General features: G+C 43.2%; 1 protein-coding gene across 2 annotated transcripts; it reads right to left on the bottom strand.

Moving 5' to 3' along the window:
- Nucleotides 1–173: 173 nt before the first annotated feature.
- paip1 (poly(A) binding protein interacting protein 1) lies at nucleotides 174–16932 on the bottom strand. 2 transcript variants are annotated; one of them, XM_036598106.1, is made up of 11 exons: nucleotides 16386–16932; nucleotides 14695–14849; nucleotides 14318–14515; nucleotides 12402–12514; nucleotides 9902–10013; nucleotides 8894–9019; nucleotides 7778–7884; nucleotides 6900–7017; nucleotides 5368–5422; nucleotides 3974–4052; nucleotides 174–1016 (listed from the first exon to the last, which is right to left on the bottom strand). In XM_036598106.1, exons 1-11 carry the CDS (start codon nucleotides 16588–16590, stop codon nucleotides 926–928), a joined length of 1359 nt encoding a protein of 452 aa, XP_036453999.1. In that variant the 5' UTR covers nucleotides 16591–16932; the 3' UTR covers nucleotides 174–925. The 2 variants fall into 2 exon arrangements, with proteins under 2 accessions (XP_036453999.1, XP_036454000.1); XM_036598107.1 differs by having other exon boundaries at nucleotides 16401–16932.
- Between the last annotated feature and the right edge of the window lie 1908 nt (nucleotides 16933–18840).

Here is an 18840-nt window from a genome sequence, read left to right as displayed (position 1 = left end):
GTTAGGTGCTTAACATAAAGTTTATTTCTATTTCTTCCAACTTTTTGAGGTGCCCCCCTAAACTACACTCATGAGTGAGAAGAACATAAATGAAGATTTGCATCCAAAAGAAAAGTATCTTTTGTGATTTTGTGTCATGTATGAGGAATCAAAGAGCCAGAAACAGAGAAAAGCAGTGATGTTATAAAGATTTATTGCAGGCAAACAATGCTGTAAATAATATTTACAATACTATAATAAAATAAAGGTTTCCTCTGGGTGGGGAGAGTGTGAACAGTGCTGAATGTCACAGTGGTTCTGAATCCATCTCCTCCCACCAGTCTAACCGGAGGGCTCATTTTCGGGATTCAGTAACCAAACTGGCGGCGGAGGCTTCAGGAAGTGCATCAAATCTGTAAAATTCTTAAAAAGGTCCAAAATGAACCTGAAGAAAGAAGAACCCAAAGAAAAGAACAAAACGAAACTCAAAGCTCACCAAAACTCTATTTTTGGTAACTTTTTTTTCTCCCTTATTGTTTTTCTTGAATGATTTTTTCTCGAGTACCTTAAGAGCGGCTCAAACTCAGCCCTGCGCTCGGCTAAAGCGGTTAGTTCGAGATCAAACGCTGACGACGCTACTCTGCTTCTCAGACTGAAGAAAAAAGAACCCACTGCAAACCTTCAGATCAGCAAACAAACAGGGGGAGGGAGAAGAGAGAGAATCAAAGCAAACCAGGAACAGCCCAGCGCTGCGGAAGGAGTCGACGGCAGCCGATGCGCGTCGAGGCGTCGAGCGAACAGGAGGTCCAGGCGGACCTCAGGAGCTGGGGGTGCTGGTTTACATACTGAAACGGTCTAAAATAAAATCAAATAAAACTGGTTTCTCTCGCCGTCCAGGCTGGAGACCCCCAGGCTGGAGACCCCCGGCGGCTCCGCTCTGCTGTTTCTACTGTTTCCTTTTTCTCTCAGACTCCAGACAGAACTTCTCAAACGCCTCCTCGATCTCCGGATCCATCTCTTCCTCGTCAGCGTCGAGCCTGCGCACAGAAAAAGCAGCATTTCAGTCACGTGACAAATGTGTGTACTACAGAGACGCGGCAGCACGACTTCAGATTGATTAACTTCGAGTCAACATCGACTAATCGCTGATGACATCATGAATAAACCACAGAAGAAGGGAAAGCTCTACAACAAGCACCTTTAATAATCAGTGACGAAGCCAAACTACACAGGTCAGTACAGCGGGACGCACCCTTTCCAACGAGCCCTGGACCGCATTAATAGCCTTCTGGGAACCGAAAATACGGACTCTGGAATCTTGCAGATCTGTATCTGACTTGGGCGCACCCAAATTCAGTGAAAATAAGAGTAACCGACTTCAAACTATACTGGATTACAGGGCGTTAGGCTCCTCTCCAACCTAGGGCTGGGTGATAAAACGATAGCGATAATTATCGCAATATAACTTTCCTCGATAGAGCGATAAGAAATGTTCAATACATTTTTTATATAATGGAGAATTCTCACACTCACGCGTTCTAGTGACAGCCGTGGTGTTTTCTACTGCAAGGAAAGTGACACTACTCTGCTCTCGCCACGAGAGGGCGCACCTCCGAGTTTTTCGACATGATGTTCTCCTGTGACCGAGTGTGAGTGACGAGGTCAGTGGTGTAACTGTACTGTCCTACAGTGAACTCACCTCTTTCTGTACATCCTAACAACTTTAGCAGCGGTAAATCACGTCTGCTCCTCACAACTACAGCACTGTTACAGCGCTCAGTCGTATTTTAAGTATTAAAATAAGTATTAGTGCATTCACAAACAACGAAAGCGAAAGAAAGAAGTGGGTTCATGTTATTTACAGCCCTGATTTAAACGAAAGTAAACTGAGGAAGCTGTGAGGCATTGGAGAGCACTAGGTTATCTTTCCAGGCTGTTTTTAGCAGCTGGCTAACTTGAAGCAGCTCCGTCACTCACACAACACGGAGAATTGATGATACTGTAGATCAAACACGACACAAAAGCACCGCTTTCAGTTTAAACGTTCCTAAAAGGAGGACTCCGTTTGTCTGGTGTTGATATATTGTGGTTCACCACTTAAACTACTATAGAGAAACACAGTCGTCGCTAGCTGGTGTCTGAGTACTGTGATGTGCTCTGATGTGGTGGGAGTGACGGCAGTGAGGCAGTGTGATCCATCACTGACCTACTGAACCAGCTAATGTTTACTGTCGGTATTAAGCTGACGTTGTTGAGAAACTAAACAGTTTAGTCGTAACCAGACAGCTAAAATAATCTGTTTTCTTTCTTACATTATGAATATTACAAATACTGCAGCCGTGCTTTTCCAGCTGGTAAAAACAGCTCACCAGACACTCTCTCCAACTCTCCCATGACAGATTGGTGAAGTGTTCCACTGGTTGGTGAGTGTTTATCATGTTCTGACCATAAAGGATAGTTTAAAACAGCAACTGACCACTCAGCAGCAAAACCTCAGCCTTCAAACATGAAAGAAATAATAATTTGACATTTATCGCGATATGTATCGATATCGAACGATATGAACATTTTTATTGTGATAAGATTTTTGGCCATATCGCCCAGCTCCACTCCAACCACACCCAACTCTTTACTGTAGTCTTCCTGAGATAACGACGTTCAGTATCTGATCTTTGAAGGTCGACTGCACTAATATTCCAATTAAGAGTCCCTAAACTCGGCCCCTGGTCTCAGATCACTGCAGCTGCTAAGGGCTGAAATACTGTTAAAATAATATAATAATGTAATAATATAATAGTAATAAAGCTACTAAGGGCCTAATCCAGGTGCTCTACTCCTTAACACTCTATACATTTCCTTATTCTATCTGTTTGGGTTATTTGTTTTTCTGAGCTTTTGTCCTCTACTCTACTGTCTTTTGCTCATTCCTGCTTTGTGCTATGATGTCTTTGGTATCATTAGTGTCTTTGTTTAAAATGATTTTCCCCATTTTTCTCCTTCCTACAAGCATCCTGTAGCATACCTGGTTCAATTAAAGGCTAAATAACTAAATAAAAGAAAGAGGGCCGATTATAAAATTATAAAAACAATTATAAACAATACTACTACTACATTAGAACTCTGGGCTCTACAGAGCAACCAGGGCGTCATTTGATGCATGATTTAACGGAGGGAAACGACCGAAGACACTTCTGTAGCGTCTTCATAGTAATAAAGTATGTTTCTGCCGTTATACTGTCAACAAAAACTCGTAAAACATCTAAAACATTCTTAACGCTCAATGTAAAAAAATAAAATAAATAAATAAATAAATAAATAAATAAATAAATAAATTTGGTTGACCCACATAAATTACAGCCATGTCAATCAGTGTTAAGGCATGATGATGATCTGGGCTCTCACCTGTTCTGATACTGAAAAAGATCTTTTCATATTTTTCATACATTTTCACATTTTTAACATCAACCTGTCCAAGGAAAGCAAAGGAAAACGAGCCACTGGGCTAATCTGGCCTGAGGTAAGCTGGTCAGTGCTGACTCTGCCTGGTACTCAGGTTAAGTAACACTGTGCAGCTGAGTTTATGAGTTAAGAGCAGCATCTGATCATCTGAGCTGAACACACAGTGAACAAATTCAGCTCTGGTGCAGTGATGTTTGAGCTGTGTCGCCCCCTGCTGGTCTGAGCTGATCACAGTGCCTGTCTGTGCCGAGTCTTTAGGGGGCGGGGCTGAACAGAATCCAGCCTAAAGCCCACGCTTTCTCCCAACAGCTGACTCAGCACCAACACGCAGAATCACCCACAGCCCTGCTGAGCTCATCGAGGAGAGGACAATCAGAGAGACAGAGCAGGAGAACAGAGAGGTGAACGACCTGCCGGGTCACAGGGGTCACCGGTTCTGACCCTGTACCACACCCTGCGGACTGAGCCATCATACAGCGAGAGAACCCACACAGAGAGCCCAGAGAGAGATCAGTGAACAGCGGCTTCAACTCACGAGTCGTTCCCGTTCTCCTCGTACAGGTCGGGGAAATAGTCCTCGCGGTCCAGGATCTCCTGATACGCCTCAGAGTAATCTAGAACACACAGAGAGGGGTTAGAGAACCAGACGCTGAGGAACAGTCAACTCACTCACACTGTAAAGGCTGTTACACTGAGCACGACTTATTAGGGAGACTTAATCAGACGTCAATACACGGATTTGATAGTATTGATTATATCTGTCCACTCATTACTGTTGTCCCTGCTGTTGGCATGGCAACAAACAATCAACTGTGTCTCAGCGACTACAACCTTCAGTCAAACGTCAGAAGCTCCTGAAGCAGGAAGTGAAACTCTACTTTCACTTCTCCAGAATGGAAAACAGTCCATCCAAACACGGTTTGCTCATTTCGTTTATTATTATTTTATGTATTTATTTAGAGTAAAGCATGTCTTTTGGAATTGTAGACAGTCTGCTCTGTTGGTTTTTGTTGCAGTTCAAAAAAAATTGAGATTCCAAAAAAAACCCTGATTAATAAATAAATACTTCAATAAATAAATAAAAACTGCATCACATCCGGTGTGTATAGGTTTTGGTATCCAAAACTCGAAACAAACATACAAACAAACAAAAAAATTACGTATTTCCGTGTCATTTATTCCCATCATGTTCGCTGTGAACACGTGAATTTTTGAGCTATCAGTGCATCGACTCGGTTTGATTTTCAAACTGATTCAAAAAGGATCTTGAACTAATAACGATTCAATTCGATTCAATTCATACACCCATTCAATTCGACAATTCAAGCACCCTTAAGAATTATCAAGTGACCTGAAACAAACACACTCTCAGAAATAAAGGTACTAAACTGTCACTGGGTCAGTTCCCCTCTCATCACTGGGGTGGTTTCCTCAAGTACCTCCATCTCAGTACCTTTAGTCAGGGAACATAACTGAACCATAATCCACTGAAATGATATGTTCTAAGCTGTACTGACTCCACACACCCCGTCTCGTCTCCAGGACTTTATTTTACTGTTCTGTTTAAAACATTCGGTTATGAAAAGGTACAAATACGAACTTTTCACCTGGAAAAACTTATTTAAGGTTTACAATCAGACCTTAAAACCACTGTTGGAGCTTTGAGGGAACATTTACACTGTTTGTACCTTGATGAACAGAAATGTACCTGAACAGAACCTTTATTTCTAACAGTGTACAGAGAGCTGCGGGTTGGTCAGTATAATCAGTAGTGGAGTGTAAATCTCTCTCGTCCTCGTTTAGCTTGTGAAGCTGAGCCTCTCGTAGGGTTTAAAGTCTAATTCAGTGGTTCAGTATTCAGTTTGTCCCTTATCAGATGGTTAAAGCCTCATCAGGAGGAACTACAGAGGAAGGAGACTGAACACACACCTGGATCTGCAGCTGTGAATGGAGTCCCGTCTGCGGTGTAGAAGGTCGGCTCATTCTGAGAGAGAGAGAAACATCATCATCATCACCAACACTGCTATACTACACTGATACAGTGGTCCCCAGCCTGGAGGACCCCCAGCCCTGAGCCTGGAGGACCCCCAGCCCTGCACATGTTTGTGCTTTCCTGTCTAAACACACCCACTTCAACTCAGGAAGGGCTGTTAATGAGCTGATGCGCTGGATCAGGTGTGGTGGGAGGAGGACAAACACTAAAATGTGCAGGATAGGGGGTCCCACAGGACCACCACTGCACTAAAACAGTGTGATCAGACTGTTTGAATAAAGAACAACAAAGAACACACTTTATATTATAACAGTATAACAGACACCTAACATCTTTAGCCCTGAGATAATGTCTCACAAGGTCTAGATCAGATTTTTTACTATGGCTATGTTCACATTACCAGGCTGAAGTGGTACAAATCTGATTTTTTTGCCATAATGTGACTCAGATCTGATGTTTTCAGGGCTGTGTGGACACAAATCTGATCTTTTCAAATCCGAGCCACTTTCATATGTGGTCCTAGATCGGAATTCATGTGCTTTTTTTCCACTGCGCTGCGCCATCATTCAGCGTTACCATGGCAGCAGCGCTGAACAGGAGTTAAAGCCTGTAAACGGTGGAAAAGCAGCTCATCTCACCTTTTTCTCCTTCGTCTCGCTCTAATAATGAAGCTGAGAGCTGATCAGAGTTAATGATCTTCTCAGCGAAGCTCGTTCTGCTCGTTAGTTTGTGCTGATGATTCATTCACGTGACGTTACTGAGTAGGATGAGCTCATGAGGGTCATTTCAGGACGCCGGTTCACATTAATGACAGATTTGAATCACCTAAACGAGTGTGAACCATCGTGTCAGAGATCGGATTTGAGCAAAAAATCTGATTTGAGCAACGAGGTGAGCATAATGTGAAAATGGCCTAATTCGTATTACAGAGTCAAGTCTGATCTTAAATTAGGAACCATATCTAATCTTAAAGCATCTCTTCTCCAGTTAGGAAATCCTGATCTACTCGATCAGGTCGATAATGAACCGTCATGATTTCAGAGTCAGGGTGTTTCTGTAATACGACTCCAGAGTCTCAGGATGTTTAGGATGCATAACTACACTAATATACACACTTCTTTAAAAAGAATGAACACGTTTAAAATGAGCAGGACGTCCTGCTGAACTATATGGACCTGCTTTTTTATACAACTACACAATTATAAAACTGCATAATAAACTACATTTACAAGGCTGCACTGCTAACTTTGTCTCAAAAATGTGACAAAATGAACTTTCCAACAAATTAAAATACAGCACAGTCGGTTTCATACAGTATTAAGACTATTCAATCAATTCAATTATGAAAAATAAATAATTATACAGAATTTCTCTGCACATTTCAGTGAGCTCTGAGTGAGGAATAGCAGCAATGACAGTACAGTGAGTGTGTGTGTGTGTGTGTGTGTGTGTGTGTGAGAGAGTGTACCATGTAGTAGTTGGGGTCATTGTCAGGCGTGGCCTCACTGAACTGGGCTGCTGTGTGAACTCTGCCCCAGTTACTGGACCTCAACTCCACCAGCCGCAGAAGCATCTGCTTCACATCCCTAACAGACACACACACACACACACACACACACAGACACACACAGACACACACAGACACACAGATAGACACACAGATAGACACACAGACAGACAGGTCAGCACTCATTTACAGCAGTGATGCAGAATGTGAATCATGACACATTCAGTGTATGTAGTTTTAGCACTGGAGCTACGAGGCTAACGTCGCTAACAGCTAACGGAAGCTTATACCCACCAATTAGCATAAGTAGCATGGTGCTAACTGTGTGCTTGCCTGTTAGTGAAGCTGGATTTCTATAGCAGCTTAATTTTAGATTTTTCTGTTCCACCTTAAATGCTGCAGTAGCTACATTCTGCTGTACCATTTAAGGTGGAAATTAGTGCTACACTCTTTAAAAAGATGGTTCTTCAAGGGTTCTTTAGTAAAGAAAATGGCACTATATAGAACCATGAGCATTCAGAGAACCCTGTGCATGCTTAAAGGGTTCTCTGCATGGTGAAATGGGTCTTCAGATTGATAAGGAATGTGTTGTTATTGATGGATATAGATGACAGAAGAACAATTTTCAAAAAGGTTTTATAAAGAACCATATTACAGCACATTCTCCATCAATCTGAAGGACCATTTCACCATGCAGTGCTCATGGTCCTATACAGATCCATTTTCTTCATTAAAGAACCCTTTTAGAACCATCTTTGTGAGAGCTCTTTTCCCAGCGTGCTCAGCTCACAGATTACCTGAGCATTTAAACACACATTAAATAAATCTGAGTATAAAACCTGCTGCACTGGGCGTCCAGCACGATGTTCTCCATCCTCTGGATGATCCCGTCCATGTGGGACTTTCCACTCTGCTTCCACGAGTCCTCCAGAACCGAGCCGGTCAACTACAACACACACACACACACACACACACACACACACACACACACACACACACACACACACACACCCCTGCACTCAGAGCAGCGACTACAGCTCTGGATTTTATTTTCTCTTTGAGGCCCATTTATAACACTAGTGTGTGTTTATGTATCAAAAACAGCCATAATTCATTCTTAAATGACCGATTCATCAGAATTAAACATGCCGTTTGTGTAACTGTGCCTTTAAAAGGACCACATCATGGAAAACTGAATTTTGAAAACTTTTTTAAAAGTACATTTACATATATCTGCCTACGAGATTAGCCTCACCTATTCAACCTTACGTTAAAAGAAGTGTTTCAGTCTGCACTGCTTTCTAAATGATGTGCAATGCAGATTACCCAATCAGAACAGAGCTCATTAACATATATCAGTCTTAAAGGCACTAAAACAGCCTGTTTAATTCTAACGAATAACGTATATTTGATTAAGTGTATTTAATTAATGTGGAGCTCTGGGAAAAAAAAGAAAAAAGAAAGAGCTCTGCTCTGCTCTGATTGGCTATCCTGTACTCTGCCTCATTCAGAAAAGTATCCAGGGCTAAAAACGCTCCTTATTCAGAGAGAGTGGGCGGGGCTAACGTGCTGCAGGCTGAATAGGCGGATATATGCAGATGTGTTGGTTTTTGTGACATCACAAAAACAATTAATTAAAGACAGGGTCAGTTTCCACATGTGGGACTGTATGGACTGCAGAGTGACAGGCATTCTGAAGCAGTTCCCACACTACATCAAACTCTGATTTCAAGGGAGGAAACGTCAGTTTTCCATGTTATTGGCCCTTTAATCTGCGATACTGTACTAGTTATTGCATCTCACACCCGTAGAAACACACAGATCTGCTCTGTGGATACAGGACAGTGATGATTGGACTGTCAGAGATTTATCGAGGCCCTCATCCCTGCAGGACTGTAGTATCTGAATCTAGCTGAACCCAGAACGTTCCTGAACCCGACCGCAGGAGCTTTTACCTTCAGCAGTTTGACGGCGCAGATCAGGTTGGCGTCCGTGGGGCGAGAGAACAGCGTGTCCATCAGATCCTTCAGCGCGGTCAGCAGGATCTCCGCCCGCGACGGAGGACCCTTCGCACTTTTCACCTGACACAGGAACAGAAATTTAAAAAACATTATATTTCATATTTTACATTTAAAAATGCATTATGAAATTCAGACTGGGTTTTTAAAAAATGTTTGTGATAAAATTGAAATAAAGATGTAAAATATCTTTTTATTATATGTTATAAACTCTGAAGATGCAGATGCAGTTTGTGTGTCTCTATAAAGACGTTATTGATCAGACAGAAGGACGGATATCAGAAGACCAGAGGGATAAACTATAATCCACGTCAGTGTGTCAGTACAGAAACGTACATATGTAACTCATTAGATGAACGCTATTTTAGCACTAGAACGCTGGACATGCTGGTCAGACTGCGGTCAGATCGTATGTGACCGTATATTCGCTGCTGTTCAAACAAAAAAAACTTCTGGTTATTTACGAGGTTTTGTTCAGACAGCCGTGATATATGAAGATGTCTGGAAACTCCTACCCACAGGGAGAAAATGTCCTGCTTTATTTCCCCATTTCTCTGTTTCTGGTAGCAGAATGTTACACATCTGACTTACAACGTCAAAAATGTTGACTTTTTGTTTAATAGTGACTTATTTTCTCAAAATTGTGACTTTCTTCAAAATAACAGATTATTATATACAAATAACTACCTGCTGGAGATTTAACTCACAGTAGGTCTAAATTTTGACTTATGCAAAAAAGAAATTAAATAAAGCCCCAGTTAGAGGGCAGGAACTGGCCTAACTGTGACTAACTGACTAAATGTGGGGAACACTGGGTAAAACAAACAAACAAACAAATGAATAACCTGACATGAGGGAAAATCACGCGGTTCTGCAGTCAGAAACAGACTCTGATTTCCTCTGCTCAGTGTTAGAGACCTGAGACAGTGAGCTGAGTGAACTGACCTCCAGGTTCAGGTAAAGTTCCCCCAGAAACAGAACGTAGGAGTGGAACCTCTTCTGAGTCTCATCATCACCCAGAACGGCCTGATCCCTCTGCTCGAACTCCACACGGCACCTAAACACACACACGCACGCACGCACACACACACACACACACACACACACACACACACACACACACGCACGCACACACACACACACACACACACGCACACACACACACACACACACACACACGCACGCACACACACACACGCGCACGCACGCACGCACGCACGCACGCACACGCACGCACGCACGCACGCACCACACACGCACACGCAGAACAAGAGAAGGACAGATTAGTGGGGAAATGAAAATGAAAGTATGATTTCTCTAAAGTGACACAACTCAATCAAAATAACTATGTATCTTATAAAACACGTTGGGTTTAAGTTAATATTCAGAGTGTAAAAGCTGCAGTAATATTAACAAACACCACTAATTTGAGAGGCGATATTTAAGCAGATTTATTTATTAAATATACATATTCATACATGTAATTATGTAACACTATTGATCATTTTCTAACGTCTTGTTATTGATAAGAAATACCAGTAACAAGAGAAATAAAAGGTTTAATCAGTGTGTGTGTATATATATATATATATATATATATATATATATATATGTATAGGCTGGTCAGAGTCCAGATTTAATCCCTATAGAGAATATTTGGGCCCAGTCCCATTTCATCCCTCGCCCCTACCACTCAGCCCTACCCCTCCGTTTTGTGTGTTCATGTCTAGGGTGTCCTGATTCTTGTTGAGATAGAGGGGGAGGGTGAAGTGTTGGGGCTACATGACCCTCCAAACAGAGGTTTTCAGAGACTCCAAAAAGAGAGTTATGAGAGAAAAAAAGAAAAACCGGCAAAAGGCCTGAACAAGAGACCAAAGAAACCCACGAATGTGAGAATTTTCTCTGTTAAAATTACAGTAATCATTGTATTATCTTAGTTTAATGTCAATTCAGTGTATTATGGTTGTTTTCTTCATAACAAGGATAAAAAAATTGCTAGTAGTGCTGATGTCTCAGTAGCTAAATTTCCCATTCCACCTTAAATGGTGCTGCAGTTACATTCTGGCTCCTCAGGCATCAGGCTTCATATCACTGAACAATTAGGGGTGGGCGATAATAAATAATTGCCCCCCTCTTTGAAGGCATATGATGCCCTAAATGTAACTAAAGCCCAGCAGTGAGGAGCTGAACTTTACCCTCCTCTGCTGTCACTGCAGACTGGCAGGGTCGCCTACAGAGCAGCGCTGGTAGCTGTTAATGAAGTGATGCTCTTTTTATTTGAGGGTCCCATTTCAGAGGGAAGATTTCAACCACTACCCTGTAACTCAGCTCCAAGGGGCAACACTCAAAAACAAGCGGTAGGGGTGAAAATAAGAAATAGGACTGGGCCCTGGTCTCATATCAAACACAAACTAGGTTGGCAGTGTTTATCAAGCTCTTTAGGCAATTCTTACTAACATTCTGAACTGAATCTCTCTCTTCACCTGAGTATGAGGTGTAAAGTAGAGAAGAGTAAAGTGACACCCTGTAATCACAGCCTGTCCGTCAGTCGCTCTCCACAATACAGCCTTTACTCAGAGCTGCTGAACCGCTCCACTAATTACACCCTATCAGAGTGCAGCACTGAGAGTCTGTACCAGCACTGACAACCACACAAACGGCCATGAGGATCTCTATCATTTATTTAAAAAAGAACTGATCAAAATAAAATCAGACTCGTATTTACAGTGACGCACTGCCGACCCTGTTTAAACACTCTGCAGGGTGTAGAGGCTGTGTGTCTGATTTTCTAAGAGAAAGTAAGTTAACACTGCTGCCACCAGGGGTGCACAGACTTTGGCACACAAAAGCTACACCATAAACAATTTTTTTTTGTCACATCACAGTCAGTAAATTTACACTCACTTTAATTTTATTCTGTTCTTTTATAGCAAAATTATTTAGTCAAAATTATTACAACTGCCTATTAATTATTTATGTACTATGTATTGATTATTATTTATATTCACTGGGCTCTTTGTTCAGTGCTGTGGCTCTGAGTAGCTCCTTTCATTGATCACAGTTGGATTAGTGAATTAATCAGAAGTCAATAGTTCAAATGATTATAGAAACTATTACTATACAGCTCAGAGCCATACTACAGTAACTATAGAAGTTATTAGCTGCAGCTCTATCTGCCTCTGTCTGCCTGCCTTCCTGTCTGTCTGTCCGTCTACCTGCCTGTCAATCTGTCTGCCTGCATGTCCATCTGCCAGTCTGTCTACATGCATGCAGGCAGGTCTGTCTGATCTGCCTGCCTGCTTGTGTGTCTGGCTGTCAGTCTGCCTGCCTGTTCATCTGCCTGTCTACCCACTGCCAGTCTGCCTGTCTATCTGTCTGTCCGTCCATCCATCTGTCTGTCTGTCTGTCTGCCTGCATGTTTGTCTGCATGTCTGCCGTGTTTTACCGTTTGAGCAGCAGCTGTCTGAAGTTCCCGCTGGCTGGGCTGAGGGCGAGGTGGTGAGACAGGTGGTTACACAGTCGCGCTCCGGTGTAGGCGAAGTTCTGCATGGAGGTCGACTGCAGAACAAACAGACCAAACGGATCAGCACCAGGAATCTGACTGGACTACAGGACAGCTGTGTGAATGTTTGTGCCCCAGCTACATAGTTCTGAAGTGTAAAGGAATAAACACAACCTCAACAAAAAACAGTTAAAAGGATAAAGGATAAAGGATTATCTAATCTAATCTAAAAAAACAACATTTCTACATTCTACACAATATACGAGTATCTGTAACCTGCAAACATGAGGACTCCTCTCTAATTTAGCACCTGCTCCTCCTACGGCAGATATCACAGCTCTCAGATTAGCACTGTTCTTTAAGACCCTTTATACTCTGCGATACTGTCTGTCTTACATTCACAGCACGTTTAAGATCCACCACAGACGTTTACTGATGTAAACACTGTACTGTACTGGACTGTAACCGGGAACAATATTATGATGTGTCAATCACCATCTTTTAGAATCATCACTTCATAAATTTACACATATTTGCCAATACACTGTTCTGGCTTAGAACCTATACTGTGCTGTTATCATGTACTCTATCGGACAGACAGCAGGGTGCTGTTTTTGCTCTGAAGTTTGTTATCAAGCTAAAATGTATTTTTTCTGACTTTACACATGACTGAGTAACTGCAGACGTCTGTGTGAGACTATAAATCACTGTAGAGTCTGACAAATACGCTCATATGCTAATCATCATCTGTTATTTAGAGGGAGTGCAGTACAGTGAGTTGTTGGCACGGGCTCATCACACCACCTTACGCTATCACTATTCTGGGATTACATCGCATCACAAAACCTTCACGTCTACACTGACAGCGTCACGCCTGCTCATCAAGATAAAACACAAACAAACTATGTACTTATCAGCTAATAGCTAAGAGAAAACTAACTACATGTTTTACATGTGTAACAATCATTTTAGCACCGCTAAACAGAACCTCTGTTTGACTTCTGTGATATAAATTCTCCGACCAATCACGGACGTCTCTGCTGTTGACACGGCAACAACTAAGATGAGGATTGGCATTGCCACACCAACTGGAGCTTTTTCACCAAAGAGTCAGAATCTCCAAAAGCAGCTCAAACTGAGGATACTAAAGCTCCTGAACAAAGCGATGAAGCTCTTTGTGCTACTTTCACTTTACAAAATGGACGTTAGCCTCTCCAGCGCCACCGTCTGCTCCTGAAATGAATTGGAGAAACTCTTCGTTCTACTTTTGCTTTTCCAGAGTGGAAAAAATACGGCACAGTTTGACAATCTGTCACTTTAGTGAGAAGCAAAGAAGTTCCTTCGGGTAGATATTCTGCCCATTTTTTCACGCCTGTTTTGTTGTTTTGATACAAATCATGACCGATTATTTAATGAGAACTTTATTTATTATTATGTATACAAGATGCTAAAGTCCTGCTGGCTGATATTACATTGGTGAGTAAATCACTGCTGACTGAACAAAACCTTGTATCTCCATTTTTGTCGTTTTTCAGTTTTTGACATAATTTGAAAATCCCTGTTGCTCTTTATATTGGGTGTAAATTTCATGATGAATGGACCAAAAGAAAAGGCCCAGAATTAATTTGAAAAAAAAATCTGGTTCCACTGACTTACATTAAAAGTATGTTTTTTCCTTCTCCTGTAAACTTATCAGTGTGGAGATACAAGGTTTCATTCCAACAGAAGCGAAATACATCCTGTATCAGACACAAAACACCATGCAGCTGACGGAGGCCCAGTAAAAGGCATGTCTAGCTTTATAAATATATAAACGGCATATATGTGTAAAATCCAGGCTAAAGCAGGTGTTTCTGTACCTGAGTGAAGATGAGCTCCACGAGCTCCTGCAGCGTCTCCTCGGTGGTCACCCAGTCGTTGAGAGTGGCTGTGATCTGCCCGATAGTGAACTCAAACGAGCCCGGAGAGGAGTTCAGGTGACCGAGGAACTCCTGAACGAAATCAGCCAGAGAGGCCTCGGCATAGTATTCGTCAGAGCCATCCTCGTACACCACGTCCTTCACAGAGAGAGGAGGACATTAACGTTCACAGTGGACCATTTCACATCAAACCACTCATCTCTCAACCGAATTATGGAGAGATTTTGAAAAACTGGTAGTATTCCCCTTCCAGTGTAGTTTCTATGGGTTTTCTGGGCTTTTTACACCTCTGACAGTAAAACAGGTACACTGCTCACCTGGTATGGAGGGTAGGAGGTGGGGAAGAACTCCGGAGCGCTGGCCGACAGAGTGGAGTTCTGCACCAGAGACTCAGCACTGAGGGGTTTTAAGGCTGCTGTGCTGCTGCTGCTGTTACTCTGGGCTGAGTTGGAGGGTTTAGACGAGCTTCTGTCTGCAAGAACACAAACGAGGCGAGGCTGAATGTGGTTTCTTACTCCAATTTTCCGGTCCACCTTAAATAGTGCAGCAGCTCTAGTCTGGCGCCTGTATAGGCCAGAACGCTTCTGCTGCGCCATTTAAGGTGGACCGGAAAATTCCAATAACAAGCCAACTTTAGCCTCCGACAAACTAGAACCCCAGGTTCTGGATACATGCTGTGCAGAACATGCCATGATGATCTTAACCAAGGAGAGATGATAGTAAATAAACGACCCCAGGGCCTGAAAGCACCAGCTGCCCCGGCTCTCCTCTCTGTGGCGGATTCAGCAGATTAGCTAACCTGGCTGCTGTGTATCTGAGCCCGGAACATTAGCTGGCAGCTATTTTAACTGTTTTAATGTGGTAAACTGAATATTTTAAACGCATAAACATCCACATCGTGTACATAAGAGTCACTGATAAACGCGACAAACGCGGTTGTTTTCACGGCCCGAGCTAACATCGTTAGCATCTGTTTAGCTGAGTAATAGCAGCTCTTCAACATGTTCCGAACGTCTCAGGCCAAAACAGTTAACAGAACACAGCGGAAACGATGATAAAACACCATATTCGGTCTAATTAGAGTAGATTTTAGTTACTTTAGGCCGCTGTTGCCCTGTGCTGCAGTTCGCTAGCTAGCCTGGCTAGCGTTAGCCACTGCTGAGTAACTGTTAGCTAACGGTCAGCTACACGGATACAGCGGCGATATGAACCAGCAGGTTAACGCACTGCAGCAGAAACGGCCATGAGACGTTATTTTACATTTGATTTAATGTGATTTAATCTGCTTTGGGCCGCTCCTGCACTCCGCTAAGGCCAGCTAGGAGCTAACCTAGCTACAGGAGCTACAGCTGTTAGTAATGTTATGGCAGTCAGCTGAATCTGACACCGCCTGGCCCAGACAGTGACAGTGACAGTGATACACTGCAGCAGAAATGAGGACAAAACACCTTCATTTTACTCTATTAACTATTATAAAGGGACGGAGAGAGAGCAGGTTCAACAGACGGGCTTCATACAGGAACACCAGCTCTACAGCGCCGAGCTGAAGGCCTTCACACGGCCACAGTGGTCATACAGTGGCGGCGCGGATTCTTCAGTGTTTTTGGTTTCGCTAAAGCTGAAAGTTCGACAGAAGTTCTGCCGAATCGCACCGAACCGTGGTTCTGTTTATGCAGGAGCACGAAGGAGAAACCTTACATTACTGCTAACAACCTGCCTGCTAATTTACCTTAACTGTACCTGAGCCTCTAACTTGACCATCTCCAGCTCACCTGAGCCTCTAACTTGACCATCTCCAGCTCACCTGAGTCTCTACCATCTCCAGCTCACCTGAGCCTCTAACTTGACCATCTCCAGCTCACCTGAGCCTCTAACTTGACCTTCTCCAGCTCACCTGATTCTCCATTTAATCTCCAGTTTGACTTTACCCCTCTCCCACCTTACCCAGCTCCAGTTAACCTTAGTCTCCACCTTATCCATCTCTGGTTTACCTGTTCCTCCACTTTACCTGTCTGCAGCTCACCTGAGCCCGCGCTGCTCTCAGGTGTGGGAGGGGAGGTCCGAGGCTGTCTGAGAGGCTCGCACTGGTTGAACACGGAGGCCCCGGCGTCCTGCTCGGCCGGCGGGCCGCTGTACAGGTCTCCCACCGCGGCGCCGCTGGCCTTCCCCCGGGTCCTCCCTGCTCCGGGAGCGCGGTCAAAGCTCTCCGCCATGGACGGGCTGAGAGCGAGCAGAGGCGGACACTGCTCAGACGACCATCCGCCGCGCTGGACTCGAGTCCGATCAGATTAATCGATTAAAACAGGTGAAATCGCAGCCGGTTTCAGCTCCTCTGGGTCTCCAGCGGTGAGGTCAGCGGGTCCGGGCTCTCTGTCCGCCGTCCTGCGCTCGCTCTCCGCCGTCCTGCGCTCGCTCTCCGCCGTCCTGCGCTCGCTCTCCGCCGGGCCGCGCTCACTCTCCGCCGTCCCGCGCTCACTCTCCGCCGTCCCGCGCTCACTCTCCGCCGGGCAGAGCCATGTTTACTCTCCGCTCCGCTCTCCGTAAAGTGAAGCTCCACACTGCGCTTCTTCGGCCGCTCGGTCAGCCGCGGTAGAGCTGCGGAAAGCGCCCCCTGCCGGCACACTGAGAACTACAGCTACTGACACCACGAGGCAGCGTTCACGATGAAAGAGGAACTGTGGGAAGTTTCCGAATTCCAGGTGGGAGGAATTTAACTCGTAATTCCCACTCGGCAGCGCTCACTCACCATTCCAGACTTGTCTGTGTGTTTACTGTGGAAGATATTACATATGGGGTTATTTTTAAAGAAAAGAAAATGTAACTTCTAGCTAATCATGTTATTTTGCTCAGTGTTTTTTAATCAACAAAGCAAATTTTATAGAAACATTCCTATCACAGCTTTCAAAAAGAACTTCCTTTCTGAGGTGTTTAAAACGGATTAATACAGAAACATTACACAAACGTTTTTTCAGTTTTGCTAATTTACCAACACTTTCTGATTTGCCAGAATGGTCATGTTGGTTGACCAGTATGCCAGTATCAAAACACAACGTGTGCTGGTTTTATTAGTGACCACCTCTGCTGGTCTATGCTGGTTTTCTAACAGGGTTTCCACAGAAAACACTTCTTCTCAGTAAAAAGCGATTAGTGTGGCGCTACGTAGCAGCTTCATTCTGCACGTCAGAAATAAGCTTTATCTAATTGCGATCCAAAATGCTAAAATATGCAAATGAGAAGATTACAATGCAGCTAAAGTAAACAGCGACTGAACCTGCTAAGCTAACGTAGCTGACGGTGTTTGAGCTGTTTGGGCTGAGCTGTAAGTGAGCTGGAATAAATAATGATGTTGGTGTTTAAAATCAGGACGGTGCCAGATTTACATCAACTCTGTCTAATAAACCCAGATATGGTGCAGAGCTGTAACAGCAGCAGCTTAGCATGCTAACAGCTTCACACACCTCAGCACAGGTTAATCTCACTGAAGCTTCACTGACACAGATTATAAAGACTCAACTCTGAGCAAGTCAATCTGCTTTTGAGTGGAGCTACTGTAAATATCCTCATTAGCACCAGAGGCTAACATTAGCTTAGCAAGAAGGCTAAACCACCAGCAGTTCCGGCTCACTGAGGAAGTTTAGAGAACACAGACTCAAATCTGGGAGTGACAGAAAGAGAATCCTGATTATTAGAGTCTCAGTGGAGCTGATCTTCGTTTCTGTAACACAGATACACTGCAGTCATGACCAAACAGGAAATGGGACGTCTCTGACTTTCACGCAGGAAAAATCCATTTCAAACCCCATCGAACTCAGAATTCCCACTCGGAAAGTGTTTCACTTTGTCGTTCATTAATGTATCTCTGTGAGGATCTGAATGTGAGAAGCAGTAATGAAGATCATAAACAGCAGTTTCATAATTTAAACAGCCTTTATTGTTAATACACACAGGAGTATAACAGTCTCATATTTTTCAGGCATTTACAAGGTGTTAATGTACAGAATCAGTGATTACAGTTCAGATTCAGAACAATAAAGCTTCAAACATCACACAACACAGTACAAAACAAAACAAACAAACAATACTATAAAACACACAGAAGAGAGTCAGTGATCATCACTTCATAATTGAGATTCAGAGTTCCTGAAGAGAAGAAACTCAGCCAGACTGAACTGAAGCTGCTGCTTCTTAATAAACATGTTCCAACACTCATTAATATTCATACTGCCCATTGTCTCATTGGCTAATTTACATGGTCTGAGTGAAGACTATGACATCACATCCAAAATAACACACACTTCACATTTATCACTGAACACTTATTTGCATAAAAAAGGCACAATATTACTATTACTACTACTAATAACAATAATAACAATAATGTTAATAAAAATCACACATGCTGTGAGAGGTTGTAGTTATTAAGAGCTTCAGTATCAGTAAGTGTGTAACACTTTAAAAGGACT

The sequence above is a fragment of the Colossoma macropomum genome, unplaced genomic scaffold, assembly GCF_904425465.1.
Source record: "Colossoma macropomum unplaced genomic scaffold, Colossoma_macropomum, whole genome shotgun sequence".
NCBI lineage: Eukaryota > Metazoa > Chordata > Actinopteri > Characiformes > Serrasalmidae > Colossoma > Colossoma macropomum.
This window is presented reverse-complemented; position numbering and strand designations above follow the sequence as displayed.

Coding starts and splice junctions, on each gene's coding strand:
- paip1 (XM_036598106.1), bottom strand. CDS start 16,590: ATGGCGGAGAGCTTTGACCGCGCTCCCGGAGCAGGGAGGACCCGGGGG. Junction 14,850..16,385: donor CTCAGGTGAGCTGCAGACAG/GTAAAGTGGAGG, acceptor GTGTTCTTGCAG/ACAGAAGCTCGTCTAAACCC. Junction 4,053..5,367: donor ATTCACAGCTGCAGATCCAG/GTGTGTGTTCAG, acceptor TGTGTGTTCTAG/ATTACTCTGAGGCGTATCAG.